The following is a 21,485-nucleotide window of genomic DNA, read 5'->3' as shown; positions in this document are numbered from 1 at the left end:
CATCTAATTGCATCACGGAAAAAACGCTGTAGAAATTCGCCCAGTAGACCGATCCTTTTGAAAATTTTAGACAGTAAAATAAAAACTATTAAACAACTTTTGGCATTTTCTTTTTATTCATACTTCGAGCCCAAGCCCGTATGCTCGCACATTCCTCTTTACCCCGTCCATAAGGTTCTGTACAACGTCAGGTTGTAGTTTTTTTTGAACAGAAATCCATTTTCTCTTGAAGTCCGCCTCCGATTTGACAACTTTTGGGTTCTTCCGGAGGGCCTGCTTCATAACCGCCCAATATTTCTCTATTGGGCGAAGCTCCGTCGCGTTGGGCGGGTTCATTTCCTTTGGCACGAAGGTGACACCGTTGGCTTCGTACCACTCCAACACGTCCTTTGAATAGTGGCACGAAGCGAGATCCGGCCAGAAGATGGTCGGGCCCTCGTGCTGCTTCAATAGTGGTAGTAAGCGCTTCTGTAGGCACTCCTTAAGGTAAACCTGCCCGTTTACCGTGCCGGTCATCACGAAGGGGGGGGGGGCGCTCCGCTTTCCGCAAGAGCAGATCGCTTGCCACACCATGTACTTTTTGGCAAACTTGGATAGTTTCTGCTTGTAAATCTCCTCCGGAACGCTGAATTTGTCCTCTGCGGAGAAGAACAACAGGCCCGGCAGCTGACGAAAGTCCGCTTTGACGTAGGTTTCGTCGTCCATTACCAGGCAATGCGGCTTCGTCAGCATTTCGGTGTACAGCTTCCGGGCTCGCGTCTTCCCCACCATGTTTTGCCTTTCGTCGCGGTTAGGAGCCTTCTGAACCTTGTATGTACGCAGGCCCTCCCGCTGCTTGGTCCGCTGGACGAATGAACTTGACAAATTCAGCTTATTGGCGACATCCCGGACCGAACTTCTCGGATCACGTCTAAACTGCTTAACTACGCGCTTGTGATCTTTTTCACTGTCGGAGCATCCATTTTTGCCGTTCTTCACCTTCCGGTCGATGGTTAGGTTCTCGAAGTATCGTTTTAGTACTCTGCTGACCGTGGATTGGACGATTCCCAGCATCTTACCGATGTCCCGATGTGACAACTCCGGATTCTCGAAATGAGTGCACAGGATTAATTCACGACGCTCTTTTTCGTTCGACGACATTTTTCCAAATTTACGAAAAATTGACAGTGAAGCATGGCCAACGTGATCTATACACTCTTATCTGATTATAAGCGAAAGCTGAAGATATAATTCCTAAAAATTAAATTTTTACAGCGATTTTTCCGTGATGCAATTTGATGTGACACACCCTTTATATCTTTCTCTGTCTGGGCAATGTATTTGGTGATATGACAATTGTCACGTATGTCACGCGATTCCACCAGGCGTATGCCGTGAGAAATCTCACTTGAATGAACTTTCACCGTATTCCCGCTCTCAAATCTACGTGACGATTGTCACGTAGGTGACGATTTCTAGGTGACTATCGTCGATATGTGTTGAGGTGTCGACAGCGCATGAAAACTTATCAAAAATGGAAAGTAAGCATCGTTTCTAGTCATAAATAACCCAATAGTAATAGTATTGTATCAATATATTCGTAAAACTCTGCAGGATGCAAACAACCGTTCGGTCTGCTTGTTGGGCGAACTAAATCCTTTACAAATGATCTAATCTCTATGAGCTAAATAAATAAAATTCTGGGATGGCAGATGTTTTTTTTTCTCCAATTTATGCGATGAAAATTTGAAATATCTGTAAATATGTGCTAGTGTCTGCAAAATTGGCCAATTTCGTTTATCATTTGGAACCAATTATGTTTTGTCACTATTTTAAACAGCCTGCAGCAGCAATAAAAGGTTGTAACAAAAGTTAAATGTCTGCAAATTCGTGAACATTTGTGCGAATGTGGCATCTCTGATCAGACTTGGCAACCAGCAGAATGAACGCCTTGTCACTTGCTGTTCATCCTCTCACATACATAAAATGAACCTCTCACGGCATCCGGTACGACTGTAGCAATAGAGTGAGGAGAGTTGCGTGATGGTGATGTGACAATTGTCATCTCACCTCACACGCCGCGTAGAATCAGGCCGAAATTCATTTCATATAATAGAAGGATTTCCAGAGTGCTCATTCGCCCGATCGAGAGATAACATACTACCGCTTTCACAAGAAATACAAACTGCTTGCAATTCGTCACACGCATTGTGAAAATTAAATGTAAATTGAATATATTGATGCAATACTATTACTATTGTGTTGTTTACGACCAGAAACGATGCTTACTTTCCATTTTTGATAAGTTTTATTGCGCTGTCGACACCTCAACACATATCGACGATTGTCACCTAGAAATCGTCACCTACGTGACAATCGTCACGTAGATTTGAGAGCGGGAATACGGTGAGAGTTCATTCAAGTGAGATTTCTCACGGCATACGCCTGGTGGAATCGCGTGACATACGTGACAATTGTCATCTCACCTCACACGCCGCGTAGAATCAGGCCGTTTATTTTTTCTACAATATATCTATTACATGGGTGTTATGTTTAATCTTTCTAGTAGCGAGCCATCAACACTGAACTACATATCCATTCCAGAAGCCGTCGTAAACATCGGAGCCGGAGCCGGAGCAACAATTAAACACTGAGTACGTAGGGAGCAGCAGCAATTACGATCAAAACAAACGAAAGCGTAAAACTCTGTGGGATGCAAACAACCGTTTCCGTCTGCTTGTTGGGCGAACTAAATCCTAAACAAATGATCTAATCTCTCTGAGCGGAATAAATAAAATTCTGGGATGCCAGATGTTTTTTTCTCCAATTTATGCGATGAAAATCTGAAATATCTGTAAATATGTGCTAGTGTCTGCAAAACTGGCCAGTTTCGTTTATCATTTGGAACCAATAATGTTTTGTCACTATTTTAAACAGCCTGCAGCAGGAATAAAAGGTTGTGACAAAAGTTAAATGTCTGCAAATTCGTGAACATATGTGCGAATGTGGCATCTCTGATCAGATTTGGCAACCAGCAGAATGAACGCCTTGTCACTTGCTGTTCATCCTCTCACATACATAAAATGAACCTCTCACGGCATCCGATACGACTGTAGGAATAGAGTGAGGAAAACTGCGTGATGGTGATGTGACAATTGTCATCTCACCTCACACGCCGCGTAGAATCAGGCCGAATATGTCGATAATGTGTTTATATTTATGATTACTAAGTAGATTTCGAAGAAAACATTCCTGCAAACCCCCTTAAGCTCGTTGTTCAACATTTATTCGAAAAATAGAATGGAGCTATTTTGGGTCTTTCACCACTGACACGGTGTACGGTGAATAAAAATACACTGTATCATTTCCGACACTTGGGTTTACGTTTCTTTCCTAAGAGTATATATATTTCTTTCTACTATCTTGTAAAAATATGTTTCAAAGTACACTTGGCTTTATCAATAGCGTCAAATAGATATTCCGCTTCAGATCATGGATCGTGGATGATTTGGCAATTTTCAAGATGCTCGTCCCGTTTTTTTTTTTGTTAGCCAATTCAAGGCACATGCTTCGAACGTTTTTCTGCTACATTAATCCTAATCGACAACAGTGTCCCAGATTCGGACATACGTATGTTTGGATGATTACTTGTGTGATAAAAACAAACTAAACCGTAATCTGAGCACTCTTCTCCGTGTAAATAAAGCACAAACTAGTCCGTACATACTTTTGTGTCATAGATTTATCTGTTCCTAAATTGTGTTCGCTACTTAAACCTTGTTTTGTTTGTTTGTATGTATTTGTTTTGCAGTAGTTGAATTTACACACTACCTCGATTTGCTTTTTGTTACTTTCTTAAAAAATAAATTATTAAATGCTACAGCAAATCAGACACGGTCCTATTTACTTTCATTCTGAAATCTATTTAAGTAGTTTTCATCTAAAACATAATAAACACTCGCGCTCGAGAAAACACTTATCAAGACAATCACTCCTAGCTGTGTTACAATGAAAACACGTTAAAAATCAGAACATTGCGCAAACCCGATCCGATCGCACGATTGTGTTTCTCAGAGGAGTAAGTACCGAGTCTAAGTAGTCCGTTATTCCGTATACCCGAATGCTACAACTCTGTTTGAAATCAGAGATTTTGTTCCTATCCAGCTACCAGCAGCTACTTCGCAAGTGCACTTCTTAGGATGAGATTGGTTTGTTGTTTTGGTTCTGCTGATTCAGTGGCACTCCCTCCTCGGTCTCGTGGCTCGAGCCGATCTCCGGTGGGTTGTTCCAGGGCTGTAGCTCGCCGGTACCCATGAGGAGGTACGCCGAAGAGCCAACGATGTAGATGATGGCCAGGATCCAGAACACAATCTGCCACTGGCCGTAGGTTTGCTATGAACGAGGGAATCGGGTTATAACTTTGGGGGTAAATACCGCGTGGGTTGATACTCACATTGTCATTGGTAAGGACGCCAACCATGTAGGCGGACACAAAACCACCGAACGATGATAGCGTGTTGGCCATACCGAAGATGGTGCCGGAGAAGTTTGGTGCAATGTCCAGACCGTTGCCTAAGTAGCCTGCCGTGACGGCTCCGTTCAAGAACAGCGCCAATGTGAAGATACCAACAGCCCAGCTGCGACTTTCACCCATGTACACTTGAACGATCATTAGGAATCCAGGAGTCATGACAGCTGTGAAAAATAAGGGGAGGGATGTATATTGGGGTTCGCTTTTTGAAAGTGTTCACAATTGTACACTTACCGAAAGCGGTAAAGATCTTGCGAGTTGCAGTAGTCGATAGTGTCCCCTTCTTACGCAGACTATCGGCGAGATGAGAAGAAAGCACTGCCATCGCATACTTGCCAAAGTAGGGCAGAGAAGAGAGCAGTCCATTCTGAAAATAACACATAATTTAACTTGGAAACTCACATTTGCTCATATTTGTGTTTGAGCATGTTACCTCCTTGATGTTGAAGTTCAGGATATACTTCATGTACGTTGGCAATTGGTTTACAACGGTGAAGAAACCGAACACAGAAGCTCCGTGAGTTAAAATGATAGCCCAAACCGGTGGCGAAGTGAGAATAGATTTCCAGGGCACGTATGTCGGTTTCTTGGCTTTCACTCCAGCACCGATGGCACTTTCAATTTCATTGCGTTCCTCAGCTGAAATACGTGGGTGATCGGCAGGAGTTTCGAATACGACCAGGAACCAACAAATGGACCACAGCAAGGCTAAGCCACCAGTGAAGTAGAATACCGACTGCCAGCCAATGGTAGCAATCAAGTAGCCGCAAATTGGCATCGTTATGGCAGCACCAAGCGAGGAAGCCATCATGTTCGCGATGAACTTGGACCGATCCATCGGTGGAATCCAGACCGCGGTCAATGGGTGAATCGCTGGCCAGGATGCACCCAAGAAGAAGCCTAGAACAGCTCGCAATATAACAACGGCAATGTAATTGGTATAAGCAGCTAAAGGGGTAAGCAAAGTCAATACACTAGCGAACAACATGCTGTATCCGAAGACGCGCCGTCCTCCAACGACCTCCGCCAGCCGACCACCGGGCAATTCCGTCAGCACATAGCCCCAGAAGAAACTGCCGAGCATCAGATTCTGCTGGTAGGCATCCCACTCGAATTTATCTTCCTCCGCGATCACACTCTGTTCGGTCGTTGTTGATACGCTGCTGGACAGTGCCAGGGTTGTGGCGTTCTCGAATTCGTCACCTCCACCGAGCGTGAAATTTTTTAGGCTTTTCGCCATCACCACGATCGCGATGGTGAAGTTCACCCGCAGGGCGTAGTTCAACATGAATCCGAAGATCACCATGATGTTCAGTACTTGGCGACATGTTAGCCATCCTGGAAAGAGGGAGGAAAAGACATAAAGTTAGATGCGGATATAATTTATTGAAATAAAAAAAAAAGTTGGTGTAACACTATTCTCCTTGTCAAGGCTTCAATTCGATATGTCGATCATCTAAATCGGTTCAGTGGTTCAAAAGTTATTAATTTAGAAAAAAAATCCACCCTAGAATGTAAATGGGCATCCAAATAAAAAGGTTAGACCTTGAGTACATGTCCCAAATATATTTTTTCCTTAAAGCTATCGATCTTCGTGTGTGATTGCCCCTATATCCTTATACCTTTTCTTCCTTTGTGAGTAATTGGTTCCCTTGCTATAAACAGTAGAATAAGTTGAAATGTAAATACACTATAGATATATGAACAGATTTAAGAATTGAGTTTCCTTATATCCCATCCTTGTCCTGAAAAAAATGGTACCCTTCTAAACTCGAGTCGACCGCGAGTAATCGGTTTTCTACCTTACTAACCATAGAATTAGGAAATTGTTTACATCTATCTATATATATATAAAAATCTCGTGTCACGGTGTCTGTTACCGAACTCCTTCAAAGCGGCTAGACAGATTTTGATGAAATTATGCACAAAATCGAACGGTTTTAAGAATGCAAAAATCGATTTCGATCGAATCGTGAAAATTGAAACCATTCGGATTCCGAAATGTGAATGACTGTTCGATACTGTTACCACAAACATGGTTCATGGCCCATTAAATGACAATGACGAAATAATGCGGTTCCAAATAGAAAGGTATATCAGGCATGAGAATAGGATGTAAACTATATACGATACTGCCAAGATAGCGATTACCATATATTAAATACCGATTAGAGTAAAAAAAACGCGATTTCAGTATTTTTGTATGAGCAATATCCAAATAATTCAACCGTCGTTCGGTTTTTCAAACAGAACGATATTAACTTTGTTAAATGACAGATGGCGCTACGTCCGCTTCATGCGTAAGTAACCTCCATCAATCTAAAGCACGGCGCATCGTCGGCGAGCTGGAAGCCTTGAGTGAGCACAATGAATTATTGAAATACTGTGAATCACACTTGGTCGAATTCCAAAATCACAACCACGTTGTTGTCATCACATAACAGCGCGTGTCGTGTCTATAGTTTAATTTCATCAGAAATTCCAGATCTACCAAATGAATTGAGTGAGTAATTGACCCGTATTCTGGAAACCGACGAATTGCAATTTTGTATTTTACAATCCGTTCGACTCAAGTCCAATCGAGTTGTGCAAATGTGGCAGCATTGCCGCGCAATTGACAACATTGAGCTCCGTATTCCATTTCTGTGAAGCAAAAATGTAATGGATATTCAGGTGGGAAAAACGCCCTCAAAACAAAAAAATCGAACTAAAATATGTGTTCTATGTAAAAAAGTAACACACTCTATGCAAGTGGAGAAAGGTCTTGAACGAAAATTGTGTCTGATGATGATTTTATATTATGGATAAAGTTGAAAACTACAAGAAAATTTATAGAAAAAAGTCTTTAAACGGCATCGAGTAATAATTTTCATTAAATTTTTTTACAATTTAAAATTACTTTCGAGACTGCCAATCTGATAGAGAAGAAATTGCTCTACGAAGAACATGACGAGTATCGGTACATCAGCTCCATTTAAGGTGAAGGTGGAAGGAAGCCACAAATGGCTGTCACAATGGCGCTCTATTCTTTCATCTCCCTCCCTCACCCCTCGCCCGATATGCAAAAAAAAATCAATAATTTTGCGAAACAGTGTTTAGAAAATTATCGTTTTCGCACACTTCCCATCAATTAATATCAACCAAACTCTAATCGATTACGCACAAGATATTAAATTTTCACTGCCAGCAATGTATAATGAAAATCGTGCTAGTGCTCTGAAAGTTAAATTTTCATTTTTCAATTTTCCGTCATGGTTTTGTTTGTATTTGGTGAAAGCATCGTTATTTTCCCGACAATGATGCCAGACAACATCATCGAACAGTTAATAAAAACCACTCAATAAAATGTTATTCCTGAGTCATAGCGAAAATCAATAAAATAAAATTGTGTTGATATCAATACAATTACAATTGTATTGATATCAATACACTTATTATCAGGTGTTAGATGGTCTGCTTTGGTTTCCTCGAACACCTTGGTTTTTTGAATTTACTGATTACAATAAGTTTAAATTTGTGACGGTTCGAAAGTTATACATTTTTGAAAAAAGTCATTTTGGAAAAAGGGGGAAAAATGATTTTTGGGATCACCCTAAAATGGAAATGGGCACCCTAATGACAAAATAAAAAAATACGAGTCTAATGTTTAGCGATAAAGAACAAAATTACCACTTTTGACGAAGATCTGAGAACCACTATATTGGTTTGGCATGGAATGGCTATATATATATATATATATATATATATATATATATATATATATATATATATATATATATATATATATATATATATATATATATATATATATATATATATATATATATATATATATATATATATATATATATATATATATATATATATATATATATATATATATATATATATATACAAAATACAATCTTACGTGCATCGTGATGTACAAAGTATTAATGAATATGTGAAAAATAACGTTAAAAGACATTTCTATAGATCTGCACACTTTTACAGACTTTTCCACATTTTTTACAGACATTCACATGTTTTTACAGACTTTTTTAAAAAATCATCTGGCAGCTCTGCCTTTCACTTTTTATCGAATATATCCAAATCGCAGGAGTAAACATTTACGTGACTCTGACTTTGTTTGTTTTTTTTCGTCTCAAATAATCGATTAATCGATTAATCGTCACACTGAGACAAATAATTAATTAGACTAATATTTCTCTTTTGCCAGAAAGACATTCTGAATAAAAAAAAGTGTTCATTCCGCCTGATAATCAATTATTATGTTGTACGCTCCCCTAAACTCGTCAACGAAGCTCAATTCGCGTTGACGGCATTGAGTTTCTTTTACGAGTTTAGGGGATCGTCAAAGATAATGATTGATTTTCAGGATTCAGTTTTATGTTTTTTTTTGATCGATTAATCGACGTAAATTATTCGTTCGCTTCGATTATTCCCACAATCCAGTCGACGAACAAAATATCGACCTAACATTGGCCGAAATGCTGTGACTTCTCCGTCTTGCCTACACCCAGAAAACAGATTACTAAAATATGCCAAATCTTTGGTGAGGCAAACATTAGTAGAATGTACATATTTTCTGTAAATATTAATCAACTGTATGTAAAAACAATGTTAGATGCAATATACATCCCTGCCAATGATTGGTACATTTTACTAAGCGGTATCGGTAACTTTGACGATTGTCATTGCTGGAAACCGTGAAAGAAATGTAAACAGAACATTATTAACCTAATTGTCTAGCTGATAATTGAGTTGAGCGGAACTACTTTTCGATATTGTTTCTCCACAGAAAAAGGTTGAATTTACCCAGACAGGTGAGTGACGTTCTTGAAAATTAATTCAATTTATGTTCTTTAATCAACATTGATACATATTGGACAGCCAAATAATGATCCATGCTCATCTGTTGCGGGAGAAAGTGAAGACATTACTTCAATAATGAGGAATCTGGGTAATTCGAGACACTAAAACGAGCCTAGTTGAGCTCTAATTCCACCGCTATATTGTTGGATTTGGTCAAGGGCAACTTCATAAACTATTTTCCGACGATTGTGATCGGTGGTTCGATCAATTGGATGTTTTCGAAATCGTCAAAACGAAGGTTCCGTTTCCACTGACGCTGCGCTTCAACTCAATTTTGAAAAGGGGCATAGAACTGGCTCTTTGATGTAGTCTATCGTAGCTGTTTGTAGTAACCATTCTGTATTTGTAGCCGAGAATCAAACTCAATCGATGCAGGATCAGATGTTGGACGCTGCAATGGCCATGCCTCGAGTTAATGTGCATTGTAATGTGGTTTATACCGCATTTAGATAGTTCAACAAATGACTAAAATTGCATACAATAGTTCAAAAATTACTGTTATACTGGCTGGTTTTACATTTGTTTACTAATGTTATCGCCTAATATGTACGAATAAAGTGCGCTGCACATACAACGTCCCGTCACTGTGAAGTCAACGTGAAGGAATGAAATGTAAAAAATTCTCCCATGGAAATCGTATGGTAACATTCACATACATCATCACCGGAAATTGTGACGTCGGCAGAATAAGTCCAAGAGAATATTTGACGGGACGATGACGGTGATGTTGTATGTGTAGCGCACTTAATTCATATCGCAAAAATCAACTAATCATTGGTAATATTTACCCAAAAATCGTCATATATACCAATTTTTCCTAAGAGTGTATAGTTCATTGGTCGAAAATACGGAATAATTAAAAAACCAAATGGTATCACTGGTAGTCCGCTAAACTGTCATCTCAAACAAAAACAAATGGACCATATAACTGGTGAGTAAGGAAACTGTTATCGCTTTTTCTTTCATTAATTATTTCATTTTCTTTCAGACTATGATGTGAAAACATCTGGCTTTTCTATAGTCATCAATAGAAACTAGCCGGAAGATGATTTCCCCCATTACCAGTCGCCAAACAAGAAGAACAACAGTGCAGATTTTCACCGTTGTCACAGGAGCCAACAACATTAATATTATTTCATTTTAATATTTCATTTCATTTTAATAACAAACCAATACAAACAAGCAGCAAGCAGTGCTGGAAGCAGCGCTGCAAGCAGGTCGACGCCTTGCACATGTTGGCGAAAAAGTGGCGTCAAGTTGTTCGATGAATGCATATGAAAGGTCGATAACTCGATTGCAAGGTGGCAGCATTTGAGGTCGATTGTTGACATTTCATCGACCCGATCTTGGCATGCAAAACGGAATGTGGGTTGGTTTCGCAGTATTCGTTCGATTAATAATCGATTTCTGTAGGAAGTATTCGATTAATCGATTAATCGAACGATTATCGGGGATCACTATCCGCAGTTAGGCGTCCATCATGAAAATAGCAAGCGCGTATATTCCACCATCGAGACAGCAATTGAAGTAAATAAATATTGATTTTCTTGATTTCATTTTTCTACATTACGACAAAAACATATAACTTTTTGCGGTTTACATTTACAACTTTTAAGAGATCAAACATGTCAGTTACTTGTATGAAAGACATTGAATCAAGAAACATCACCCAAACTTTCGTTCAAATCGTTGCATTCGTTCTTTTTATTCGACCACATTCGATCAATTTCATAGATCGTTAAAACATTTAAACACACTCACAGTACATTAGTTATGTTTTATTGGAAACCCGAATATTTTGAAATAATCTATTAAAAAAAAATATTATAAATAATTCTAATTTGAAGCCCCGCAACACAGCATGGCGCAACACAAATGAAAATTAGAGCATAACATGATTTGGCCAACATAGGGGTTGTAGAGAAGTACACAAGAACCGAATTGATCATCGCATGATTTCCGCTCGATTAATTTTCATTTTGCATGTTTGAAAATATTAGACAAAACGATCCCAAACGCGCTAGGTTTAACTATGAGTAATTAGACCAACGAACATCTGATGACACTAGGTCCATATTACAACGCTTAATGGTGACAAATGGAGCAATGCTCGTCGGCATGCGCTTCACACATTAATTCAGCTCAATTAAGCTGCTAAACTTATCAGCTATCTCGGGCTGTAACAACTTCATATTAATGGGTCGTCTATCGCTCGCCCGCCATCATCATTCGGCTCAAACTGAACTCTATATTTATTACGCAAAACTTTCGCCACTGTGTTCCACTGCCGCCACCCCACCGCGTGCTTTGTAACGGTTGTTACTATATTTAGTACCGATGTCGCCGACGAAACGACGGGAGACGAAAAACGTGTCCCTCTTCCTCCCGATTTAAGTTTGAATATAGAAAAATGACCTTCTACCTCTTTCATAGACCGGAGCGAATAGACGCTTTCATATTTATGTACATAAACTAGATCAGTTTAGCAACAGAGCTGAACTTATCAACAGAGGAAATATTTTTGGCTCCTCTCGGAAATGGATTCGTGCAGCTCGGTGGTAATCATCACTTGGAAACCACACGGAATGTGATCTCTCACCTCGTGATTGGATGGTAACTACAGGGTTGATGTCATGAGTAGACACATCAGTCCTCCGTGGAAGAGCCAAACAGTGTCACGCCATGTAATCATGGATGGCACGCTTATTTTTCTTGAAGGTAAACATATAAATTGAGATGTATGTATTACATGATGCATGAAGAATATTGGAAGTGCCACCATGATACACCGTGTCTACAAGAATTACATATCTGTCATTTTGTGTGCACTGATTGAAAGAATTGAAGGTTATGTTTCGTTCCACCATCGGCGGAAAATTGCTGTTTGCAAAACAGTCATATGATTATACTCATATGTGAACTGCAATATCCATTCTTCATGCAGCCAGATGTTTCTTTTTTTCATTTCAGAGAGGAACTTCGATCACATGATTTAGGGGTAGTGGGGGCAAATTGATCATGGGGAGCAAAGTGGCCACCTGCTTGTTTGGTAGTAGAACTATTGACTATAGATACCGTATTGATAGTCACCTTATGTTTGAAGAATTTAGTGACTTTTGAGTCACCCTGTACTTCAATAGAGCTGTCGCACATCAAAATATAAATAAAAATAAAAATTGCTCTCTCGATAGCCATTGGGACGTACTTCTGTGCGCATATGGTATCTAAAGAATTTCTCGTGAAATTTAGTTTAAATAATCTGATATATTGGACAAATCATCAGTTTGGACGACTGTTCACATATTCTAGGAAAGGTGAACAGATATTTTGTTTAATCTGTTTAAAAAGTTCGATTTTTCGCATTTTTTTCTAATGCTGAAAAGTGTACTGTTTTAAATTTTTGTAGCCGTTTGCTATCTTGTACAACAATGAGTTGAACTATAATACTCTTCGAGAACCGGTAATTGAAGAGCTATGTGGACGCTGGAAATGGGCTTATTACTTAGGATGACCGCTATGCCCCCACTTCCCCTACTTGCTTTTTCCACAACGTCGAATGATGCGCTGCAACGAAGGCTGATTATGTGATGTCTGCTTTCGTCAGCTTCATAATTAGCGTATCTCTCTCTGTGGTATCATTGGTCGAATGAATTGCTTGCAGTTAACTTTTGTTTTTTTTTAAGAATTGAGAGCCACGGGTCGGACAGATGATTAAACATTTCAAACATAAAGATGTCAATGGCACCATAAGAGCAATGATGCAATGATGAGGATATTCGACAAAAATTAACAATATGAATACAGACATGTTTTCAAGTTGTAGATACGGTGATTATGAAAAAGTAATGTTCACAGTTTAGTGTGTATTGTATATATATATATATATATATATATATATATATATATATATATATATATATATATATATATATATATATATATATATATATATATATATATATATATATATATATATATATATATATATATATATATATATATATATATATATATATATATATATATATATATATATATATATATATATATATATATATATATCCTTTTCCAACTTTAAATTCCGAAAGTAAATTTGGATCACAACAGCAACACAGACAAACCAGCCAATCGTTCGAAAAGTCAACGTTTCTCAACAACATCGATCAGCTCAACCTAGATGACACCATTGATCCTATTAACCGCTCGCGATCATGTGACGAATCATCGTTTTTCGAAGTTCTGGACGAAGTCAACAGCTCAGTTGCACAACCTGACAAACTCGTTGTGGGAAATAGACGTGTGAAAATTTTGTCCAATCATCACTCCAGGTCCACTTCTCAGGCGACTGCATCCACACCGGCAGCACCAATCGAAAAGCCCTGTGAATTATCCGGCAACGAACTTCCACCTCACGCTCAGAACGGAGGAAATAGTAACCGGTCTATTTCAGTTATCTCCGGTCATACCCTACCCATCAACGACAATCAAAACACTGACAATGTTAATCGGCACAGAACTGGAACTCTAAGCGTTGCCAAAGTTAGGCAGACTACTGACGATATAATAGATTACTACGTGACACCATTCACCCCAGACCAGAAAGAAAGTGACATCAAACAACACATTCATGACATCACAAACGTGGACTCAACGTTGGTCAAGGTGGTCAAGCTGGTTCCTCGTGGAAAATGTTTGGATGATCTATCGTTTGTATCATTCAAAGTGACCGTTAATAAAGCTATATCCAACGTGGTCGGCGATGGTTGGTACTGGCCAGAAGGAGTTAACATTCGTGTTTTCGATCACGACCAAAAAAAACGGTCATATTTCATCTCGTCAAAACTCGACTTAGAACCTGTAAAGAACGATCAACCAGCACGTAAATCTGTCAATGTGGTCAACCCGGGACGCGCACAAACAGGCTCTATGGACAGCCCTTATCCTTTCAGCACAGTCGAGCCATATTTCATCGGTTCCTGCCGCAGTCGTCCCGGCCCTGTGTTCGAACATGGTGATGGGGCTGTCCAGCCTGTCTCATCAGGCAAGTACGTTAATTCACCGATCAGTACAACCCCTGATTCGTTGTTTGGTTTCAGACGCAACAAACCTGCAGTTCCCGGCAACGTTATGTCCAACTGCCACGCCGGTGGGTTCGATTGTGCACGTACCATGACAACAATCAGCGTCAGCAACGGAGTGCCTCAACCTGATCACAGCTCTTTATCTATATACTATCAGAACGTCAGAGGCCTTCGCACTAAAACGACACAACTAAAGCTGAAACTATCGTGCTGTGACTACGATATAATCGTGTTTACCGAAACGTGGCTCAAATCCGATATCTGCAACACAGAGCTTACATCGGACTACACCGTATTCCGGTGCGATCGCAACGAGGCTACTAGTAACCACTCGAGAGGAGGTGGCGTCCTTGTTGCTGTGAAACCGACACTGCACTGCACGGCGGTGTCCATAGTTGATTGCAATCAGCTAGAACAGGTTGCTGTAAAAATATTACTTCCTCACCGATCGCTGTTTATCTCTGCTGTCTATATTCCTCCGGGCTCAGATGTTGGGCTATATTCAGCTCACGCCGTGACTGCTCAATATTTATTGGATCGTTCATCACCGAACGACGTTATCGTGCTTATTGGTGATTATAATCTTCCTCATCTACAATGGTGTTTCGAGGAGGACATCAACGGATACTTACCATCAAACGCGTCCAGTGAACAAGAGACAAATCTAGCTGATCCCATCTCGTCGTGTGGCTTGGTTCAAGTGAATTCGCATGTCAATTCGAACAACAGGCTTCTGGATTTAGCCTTCACGAGTTCTCCGGATATCACTGAGGTATTTCAGCCACCACTACCACTGCTGCCCATTGACGCACATCACCCTCCATTCATCCTGCTCGTGGACTTACAAAGCTCGGTCACTTGCCACCAAATCTTCCCAGCTTCGAATGAGAACGACATGGACTTCAGGCGATGCAATTTTGATTCGCTGAACGTCGCGTTTTCGTCCATCGACTGGCAGCATTTTCTTAACAAACGGTCTGTTGACGCAAATGTTTTTCTGTTCTACGACAAACTTAACGAAATTATTCGCTCAAATGTCCCGCGCCGTCGTCGTAACTTAAGCAGCGTTAGCAGGAAACCTTGGTGGACAGCTGAGCTGCGCAACTTGCGTAACCGACTAAGGAAAGCGCGTAAACGATTCTTTGCTCTCAGATCAGATGTGAATAGAGACTGGTTGCGTCAAATTGAATCATCATACAACGAATTACACACTTCCAGTTATCAACAATATATATGCAGACTGGAATCTAACTTGAAACAAAACCCATCGATGTTCTGGAGGTACGTTAAAGGACAAAGGGCTACCAACCTCGTGCCAATCAATGTGGTCTACAATGACTCCACAGCCAGTACAGCTGACGAAGCCGCCAATCTTTTTTCTGACTTCTTCCAAAGTGTGTTTTGTTCTACTTCACCTGTACCTCGGCCGGGATGTTTCAACAACGTACCAACTCATAATATCCACCTTCCGATCTTCAGCTTTTCCAACGAAGAAGTACTCGGTGCACTGGTTAAACTGGATGCTTCAAAAGGAGCCGGGGTGGATGCTCTGCCGCCGTTGTTAGTTAAAAAATGTGCGGCATCGTTGGCGGTTCCTTTGACGATGCTATTCAACAGCTCAATTGAACAGAGATGCTTCCCGAGTTTATGGAAAACCGCTTCTATGATTCCAGTTCACAAATCTGGCAGTTTGTACAATGTCGTCAACTATCGTGGAATTTCGATTCTCAGTTGCTTGGGAAAGGTTTTTGAATCTCTGATGCATAACGTCATACTAAACGCAACACTGCCGTTTATCTCAGATCATCAACACGGATTCATACCACATCGTTCCACTGTGTCCAACTTAATGTGCTACTCCAAGTTTCTGTTTCGTGAGATTGAACGGCGAAATCAAGTAGACTCTGTTTACATCGACTTTTCGAAAGCCTTCGACACGGTACCACACGCTTACGCAGTGCATAAATTACAACACATAGGTTTTCCGACTTGGATTGCGGACTGGCTATTGTCGTATCTAACGGATCGAAAGGCATTTGTACAGCTCAACTCATCACGATCCAGCACATTCAACATACCGTCTGGCGTACCGCAAGGGAGTGTGCTGGGCCCTTTGATATTTGTCCACTTCATCAACGATGTCTGTCTTCGTATATCCTCCGAAAAGCTGCTTTTTGCCGATGACCTCAAGATTTTTCGTGTCATCGCATCTCCAATTGACTCTTTTTTATTGCAAACCGACATCAACATCGTCCTGAACTGGTGCAACGAGAATGGTATGAGTGTGAACATAAATAAATGCAAAGCGATCACTTTTAGCCGCAGTCGATCTTCATCCTCACACCAATATCGGATCGACAGTGCTTCTGTGGAACGCGTACAGTCTATTCGCGACTTGGGAGTGATAATAGATTGTAAACTTCGATCTCACGAGCACGTTTCCATTACTACGGCAAAAGCCTTCTCCGTGCTTGGTTTTATTCGCCGTAATGCTGCTCAGCTAACTGATGTGTATGCACTCAAATCGCTTTTTTGCGCATTAGTACGTAGCATCTTAGACTACGCTGTTCCGGTTTGGGCACCTTACCACGCGTACCAGATAATACGAATCGAGCGTATCCAAAAGCTGTTTTTACGATTCGCACTTCGGAACCTGCCATGGAATGATCCCTTAAACCTTCCTGATTACCAAGATCGTTGCCGTCTGATCAATCTTGAGCTCCTGTCGGTAAGAAGGTTGAGACTACAGCGGCTCTTCATATTTGACGTCCTGACGAATAACATTGACTGTCCTGATCTTCTACAAGAAATATCATTTACCGTACCCCCGCGACAGCTGCGACACTCTGCTTTGATCGCCATTCCTAGACACAGGACTAATTATGGATTCAACAGCTCTTTCTGTTCCTGTCTTAAGGCCTTTAGTGTTGTTTGTGATCAATTCGATTTTCATATCACCCGACAATGTTTTATATGTAGACTTAAATTATTAGCTTAAGTTATGATTAGTCTGTACGAGTCCATCGAAGACTGAACACAAAAATAAATAAATAAATAAATAAATAAATAAATAAAACACACTTAGAATTCGAGTTTCGATGAAACTTCTATTTCAAATTAAAGTTTGGTTTATGCCATTATGTATGAAATACAACATCATTCAAATGTCCACCTAGGGCTTCCTCGCACACCTTGATCCGGAACAGGTAATTTTCGATGACTTTTCGGCACATATGGGACGGTATCTCGGTCATAACTTCACGAATGTTGTCTTTCAAATGTTCAAGAGTTTGCGGAGAGTTGGCATAGACACGGTCTTTCGCATAACCCCACAAAAAAAAGTCTAGCGGGTTCAAATCGCATGATCTGGACGGCCAATTGGCGTCACCAAAACGCGAAATTATGCGTCCCTCAAATTTCGTTCGCAATATGGCCATGTTCGGTCGTGTTGTGTGGCACGTGGCGCCGTCCTGCTGAAACCACATGTCATCCGTATACATATCTTCAATTTGTGGCAAAAAAAATCGTTTCACATGTGGCCATAGCGCTCACCATTCACAGTTACCGTCTCGCCGTCCTCATTTTCAAAGAAATACGGCCCGATGACTCCACCAGACCATAATGCGCACCAAACAGTGACTTTTGGCGAATGCAATGGCCTCTCGCATTCCATGGTCACCACGCTCTAATTTTTGTACCAGTTGGACTTTATATGGATGTAGGTGCAAGTTCAAATGCAAAATTCGCCACAATGATGTGTTTGACAAGCCCAATTGCTGAGCACGCCGTGGAATCGAAACATTCGGGTCATCCTCCACACTGGCAGCAACAGCAGCAATATTTTCGGTCGAACGCACATTACGTGGATGCACAGGTTTCACAATATCCGCTACGGATCCAGTTTGTTCGAATTTACGCACTACATTAGCGATTGTGTGCTCTGTAAGCCGTCCATGACGACCAAAATCCGTCCGTAATGCTCGAAAAACATTTGCCAGTTTTTCATCATTTTTATAGTATAATTTAACATTAACACGTTGTGCGATGCTGAAACGATCCATATTGTAAAATGGCAGACATTCAACTAACGATATGACGCTTTGGTTGACAGCTATGTCAAACGGTTGTCAGCGCAGGGCTGTATACTTTCGGAAGCCCGAAATGGAAAACCCTGTATAATATATAATGTATTCAAATAATCAGAATGCAAGAACATTTTGATTGTCCCTAACCTCTAAACAAAACTCATGCAATGAAATTCTTCACACAACACGTGGATATCGAATCGAGTTGCACTCTTAACGAAATTAACCTTCGAGTGGAAAATCATCGAATTACCAGTAGAAGAAGTTCAAACAATATAAGTATTCAATGCTCATTTTAATTATTATAAGAAAATACAGTGAAAGCTTTTTATAGCGACATCGCAAAGGACCATCGTCATAGAGAATTGTCGCTATAAAAATTTGTCGTTATAGAGATCTTATATATCGCTATGAGGAGAGAAACGCCCAAGTTCAAGCAAAACAATCAAATTAAAAACCTTGAAACAAAAAGACGGGTGGGTAATGTCGGGGACATAACCGGAGTGACGTAGGACTATACAAAGGGGACATCTTTTGTTAAATATATATTTTAAATATATTGTTTTATTTTCTTCTCCTACGTGAATCTGAAAAATGGATTAGTTTACTGTTTACTCTTTATGAATATGTTGATGGTTCTGAGAAGAACCTTTGGTGTTGTGTTTTTGTTATCACTCGATATTCCCATCTTGTTCGGTTAAAACTTCCTGTTTAGCTGTTGCGTTTGCCACTCGCCACAGCTTTCACAGTTGGAAAATTTCTTCCCATCCAGCTTGTGACATATTGTTCATTAAATTACATTTAATGCGACGTGCCGGAGAAACACTTTGCCACTCACTGAAACTAATTGTTGCCTTGATGAGCGCCGAACCGAAGCTGCTCTGTTCTTGATGCGGGTTTTCTGATTGTCGTGAGCAGCTTTGCAAGCCAACTCGAGCACTCCGACGGCCGAAACTCTATAATCGCTGTTAGGTATACTTGTGCTTCGGCACCAATCCGTTCGGCCTAGTTACCCTTGCGGAGCAATCAGTGAATGCGACCAACAGGGAACTGGAGACCTGCACGGTTCGAGTGAGACTTTGCCTTTCCCTTAACTTGTCCTCCTTTGTTACGTTCACGATGCCGATGCCGTACAACCACACGGGTTTACGGTTTGAAAGAAAATAAGATATTTTTTTGGGGTCCGAATGTTTTATACTCTAGCGGTACACACTCACAGGATAGAGACAAATCGGCAGACTCAGCCAGAGGGGCGAGTCCAACGAGACGAACGAATGAGCGTTAAAAGGGAGCGATGGCAAAAAAATACATTCATTACGATTTGTTCGTTCGTTGGATTCACATGAAGGCTAAAAAGGGTCCTTTTCAGGATCACAAAATTATCTTCAATCTAAAGAGTTTATTGTTTTGTTATCACTCGATATACCCATCTTGTTCGGCTAAACCTTTCTGTTTAGCGATTGCATTTTCCACTCGCCACAGCTTTCACAGTTGGAAAATTTCTTCCCATCCAGCTTGTGACATATTTTACAGTAAATTACATTCAATGGCACGTCGCATTACCACCACTCAGTGCCGGATTGGAGGTAATTTTAACCTGTAATTGAGCATTTGCGATGACAGTGTTATAGCTTTTTGGAAGGTTTAATGGCCCTGAAAAGCGCCTTGTTTTATGGAATGGTTCCAATTTAGAAAACTTAGTACTCGTGGTTTTGAAAAAAACCATTTCGAACGCCCGCGATGCCGCCTTGTTCTGGATTTGCCACCAAAGCAGTTTGTATAAAGAACAAACTTTTTTCTTCTGCTACCTGATGCCGTTTTGCGTTTGCCACTCGCCACTCGCTGCAACTGCCTGTTGTCTTGATGTCCACCGAACCGAATGTGTTCTGTTCCGAATGCGGGTTTTCTTATCGCGAGCAGCTTTGGCAGCTAACTCGATCACTTCGGCGGCCGAAACTATATAACGCCGGCTAGGTGGACTGGTGCACTGGTACTAACGCGCTCGGCCTAGCTACCCTTGCGGGGAACTCCAGATCAACACGGTTCGAGCGGGATTTTGCCTTTCCCTTCACTTTTCCTCCTTTACCATGTCATGGCTGCTTGGGTTGGTTTGTTGATGTGTTGTGATGCGAGCCGATGTGGTGTACGGTTTGAATGAGAATGATCGTTACGGAAGGAAGGTATTGTATTATAGAGACTTTAAACTTTTGCAGTTCATTCGTCTCTAGCCTTGAGAAAGGCCCTTTGAAAACTCTACTCTACTCTACTCCAGCGCTACCACCTCCATCCTCTTGCCTTGAGAAAGGCACTCGATCCCTCGCCGTCCAGCTCGTCCAGCAACGATGTTGTCCAGTCGGTGTTCACACAAAGAATGATCGTTACGGCAGCGAAGCGGGGATTTTTAAGCTGACTGGCTGGCTCGAGAATTACGCATGTGTGAGACTGCGACCAATGTTTTGTTCATTTTTTTCTTTTTCCTTTCCAATCATGCTTCATTCTATTTCGCTGCTGCTCTGGTTGCCCGTTTTGGTCGGTACGATTTGAGGAGCACAAAATGGACCAATCAAAAATGGGCACATAGTGCATTTTGACAATGCTTGATATTTCACAATTATTCAATTATTTATCTCAAGAAAAATGAAATGTTATTCGTTATGATAAATGCGTAGATATATTTCCTATCAATTGATGCAAAAACCTTTGCGATCTATTGAGAAATGCTCGAGTTATAAGCGTTCCAAATCTTGCATTTTTTCCTACTTGTTCAGTGCCTAGATTTCCATTTCACCCCCTATATCTTCCGGTTAGACGTAGTCCTACGTCAAAACATTAAAAAATGAATATAAAATTCAGTTCATTCGTCCGATAAAAAAAATTCTCTAGATAGAAAAATAGTAAATTGTTAATTGATTTTTTTGGTTATAAACCAGCATA

The 21,485-nt window shown here is 40.5% G+C and overlaps 1 protein-coding gene across 3 annotated transcripts in view; it reads right to left on the bottom strand.

The window, feature by feature from the left end:
- Positions 1–3,248: 3,248 nt before the first annotated feature.
- Positions 3,249–21,485, bottom strand: part of LOC129775775 (sialin) — a 60,647-nt gene continuing 42,410 nt past the window's right edge. For all 3 annotated transcript variants that reach the window (XM_055780863.1, XM_055780862.1, XM_055780861.1), the window contains exons 3-6: positions 4,944–5,848; positions 4,745–4,877; positions 4,433–4,674; positions 3,249–4,371 (exon numbers count right to left, since the gene is read on the bottom strand). In XM_055780863.1, coding sequence (XP_055636838.1) covers positions 4,174–4,371; positions 4,433–4,674; positions 4,745–4,877; positions 4,944–5,848 — 1,478 coding nt within the window. In that variant the 3' untranslated portion in view covers positions 3,249–4,173. The remainder of the gene's footprint in view (positions 4,372–4,432; positions 4,675–4,744; positions 4,878–4,943; positions 5,849–21,485) is intronic.

The sequence above is a fragment of the Toxorhynchites rutilus genome, chromosome 3, assembly GCF_029784135.1.
Source record: "Toxorhynchites rutilus septentrionalis strain SRP chromosome 3, ASM2978413v1, whole genome shotgun sequence".
NCBI classification, from domain to species: Eukaryota; Metazoa; Arthropoda; class Insecta; order Diptera; family Culicidae; genus Toxorhynchites; species Toxorhynchites rutilus.
Note: the sequence above shows the minus strand (reverse complement) of the source record. Positions and strands in the feature narration are given on the sequence as shown.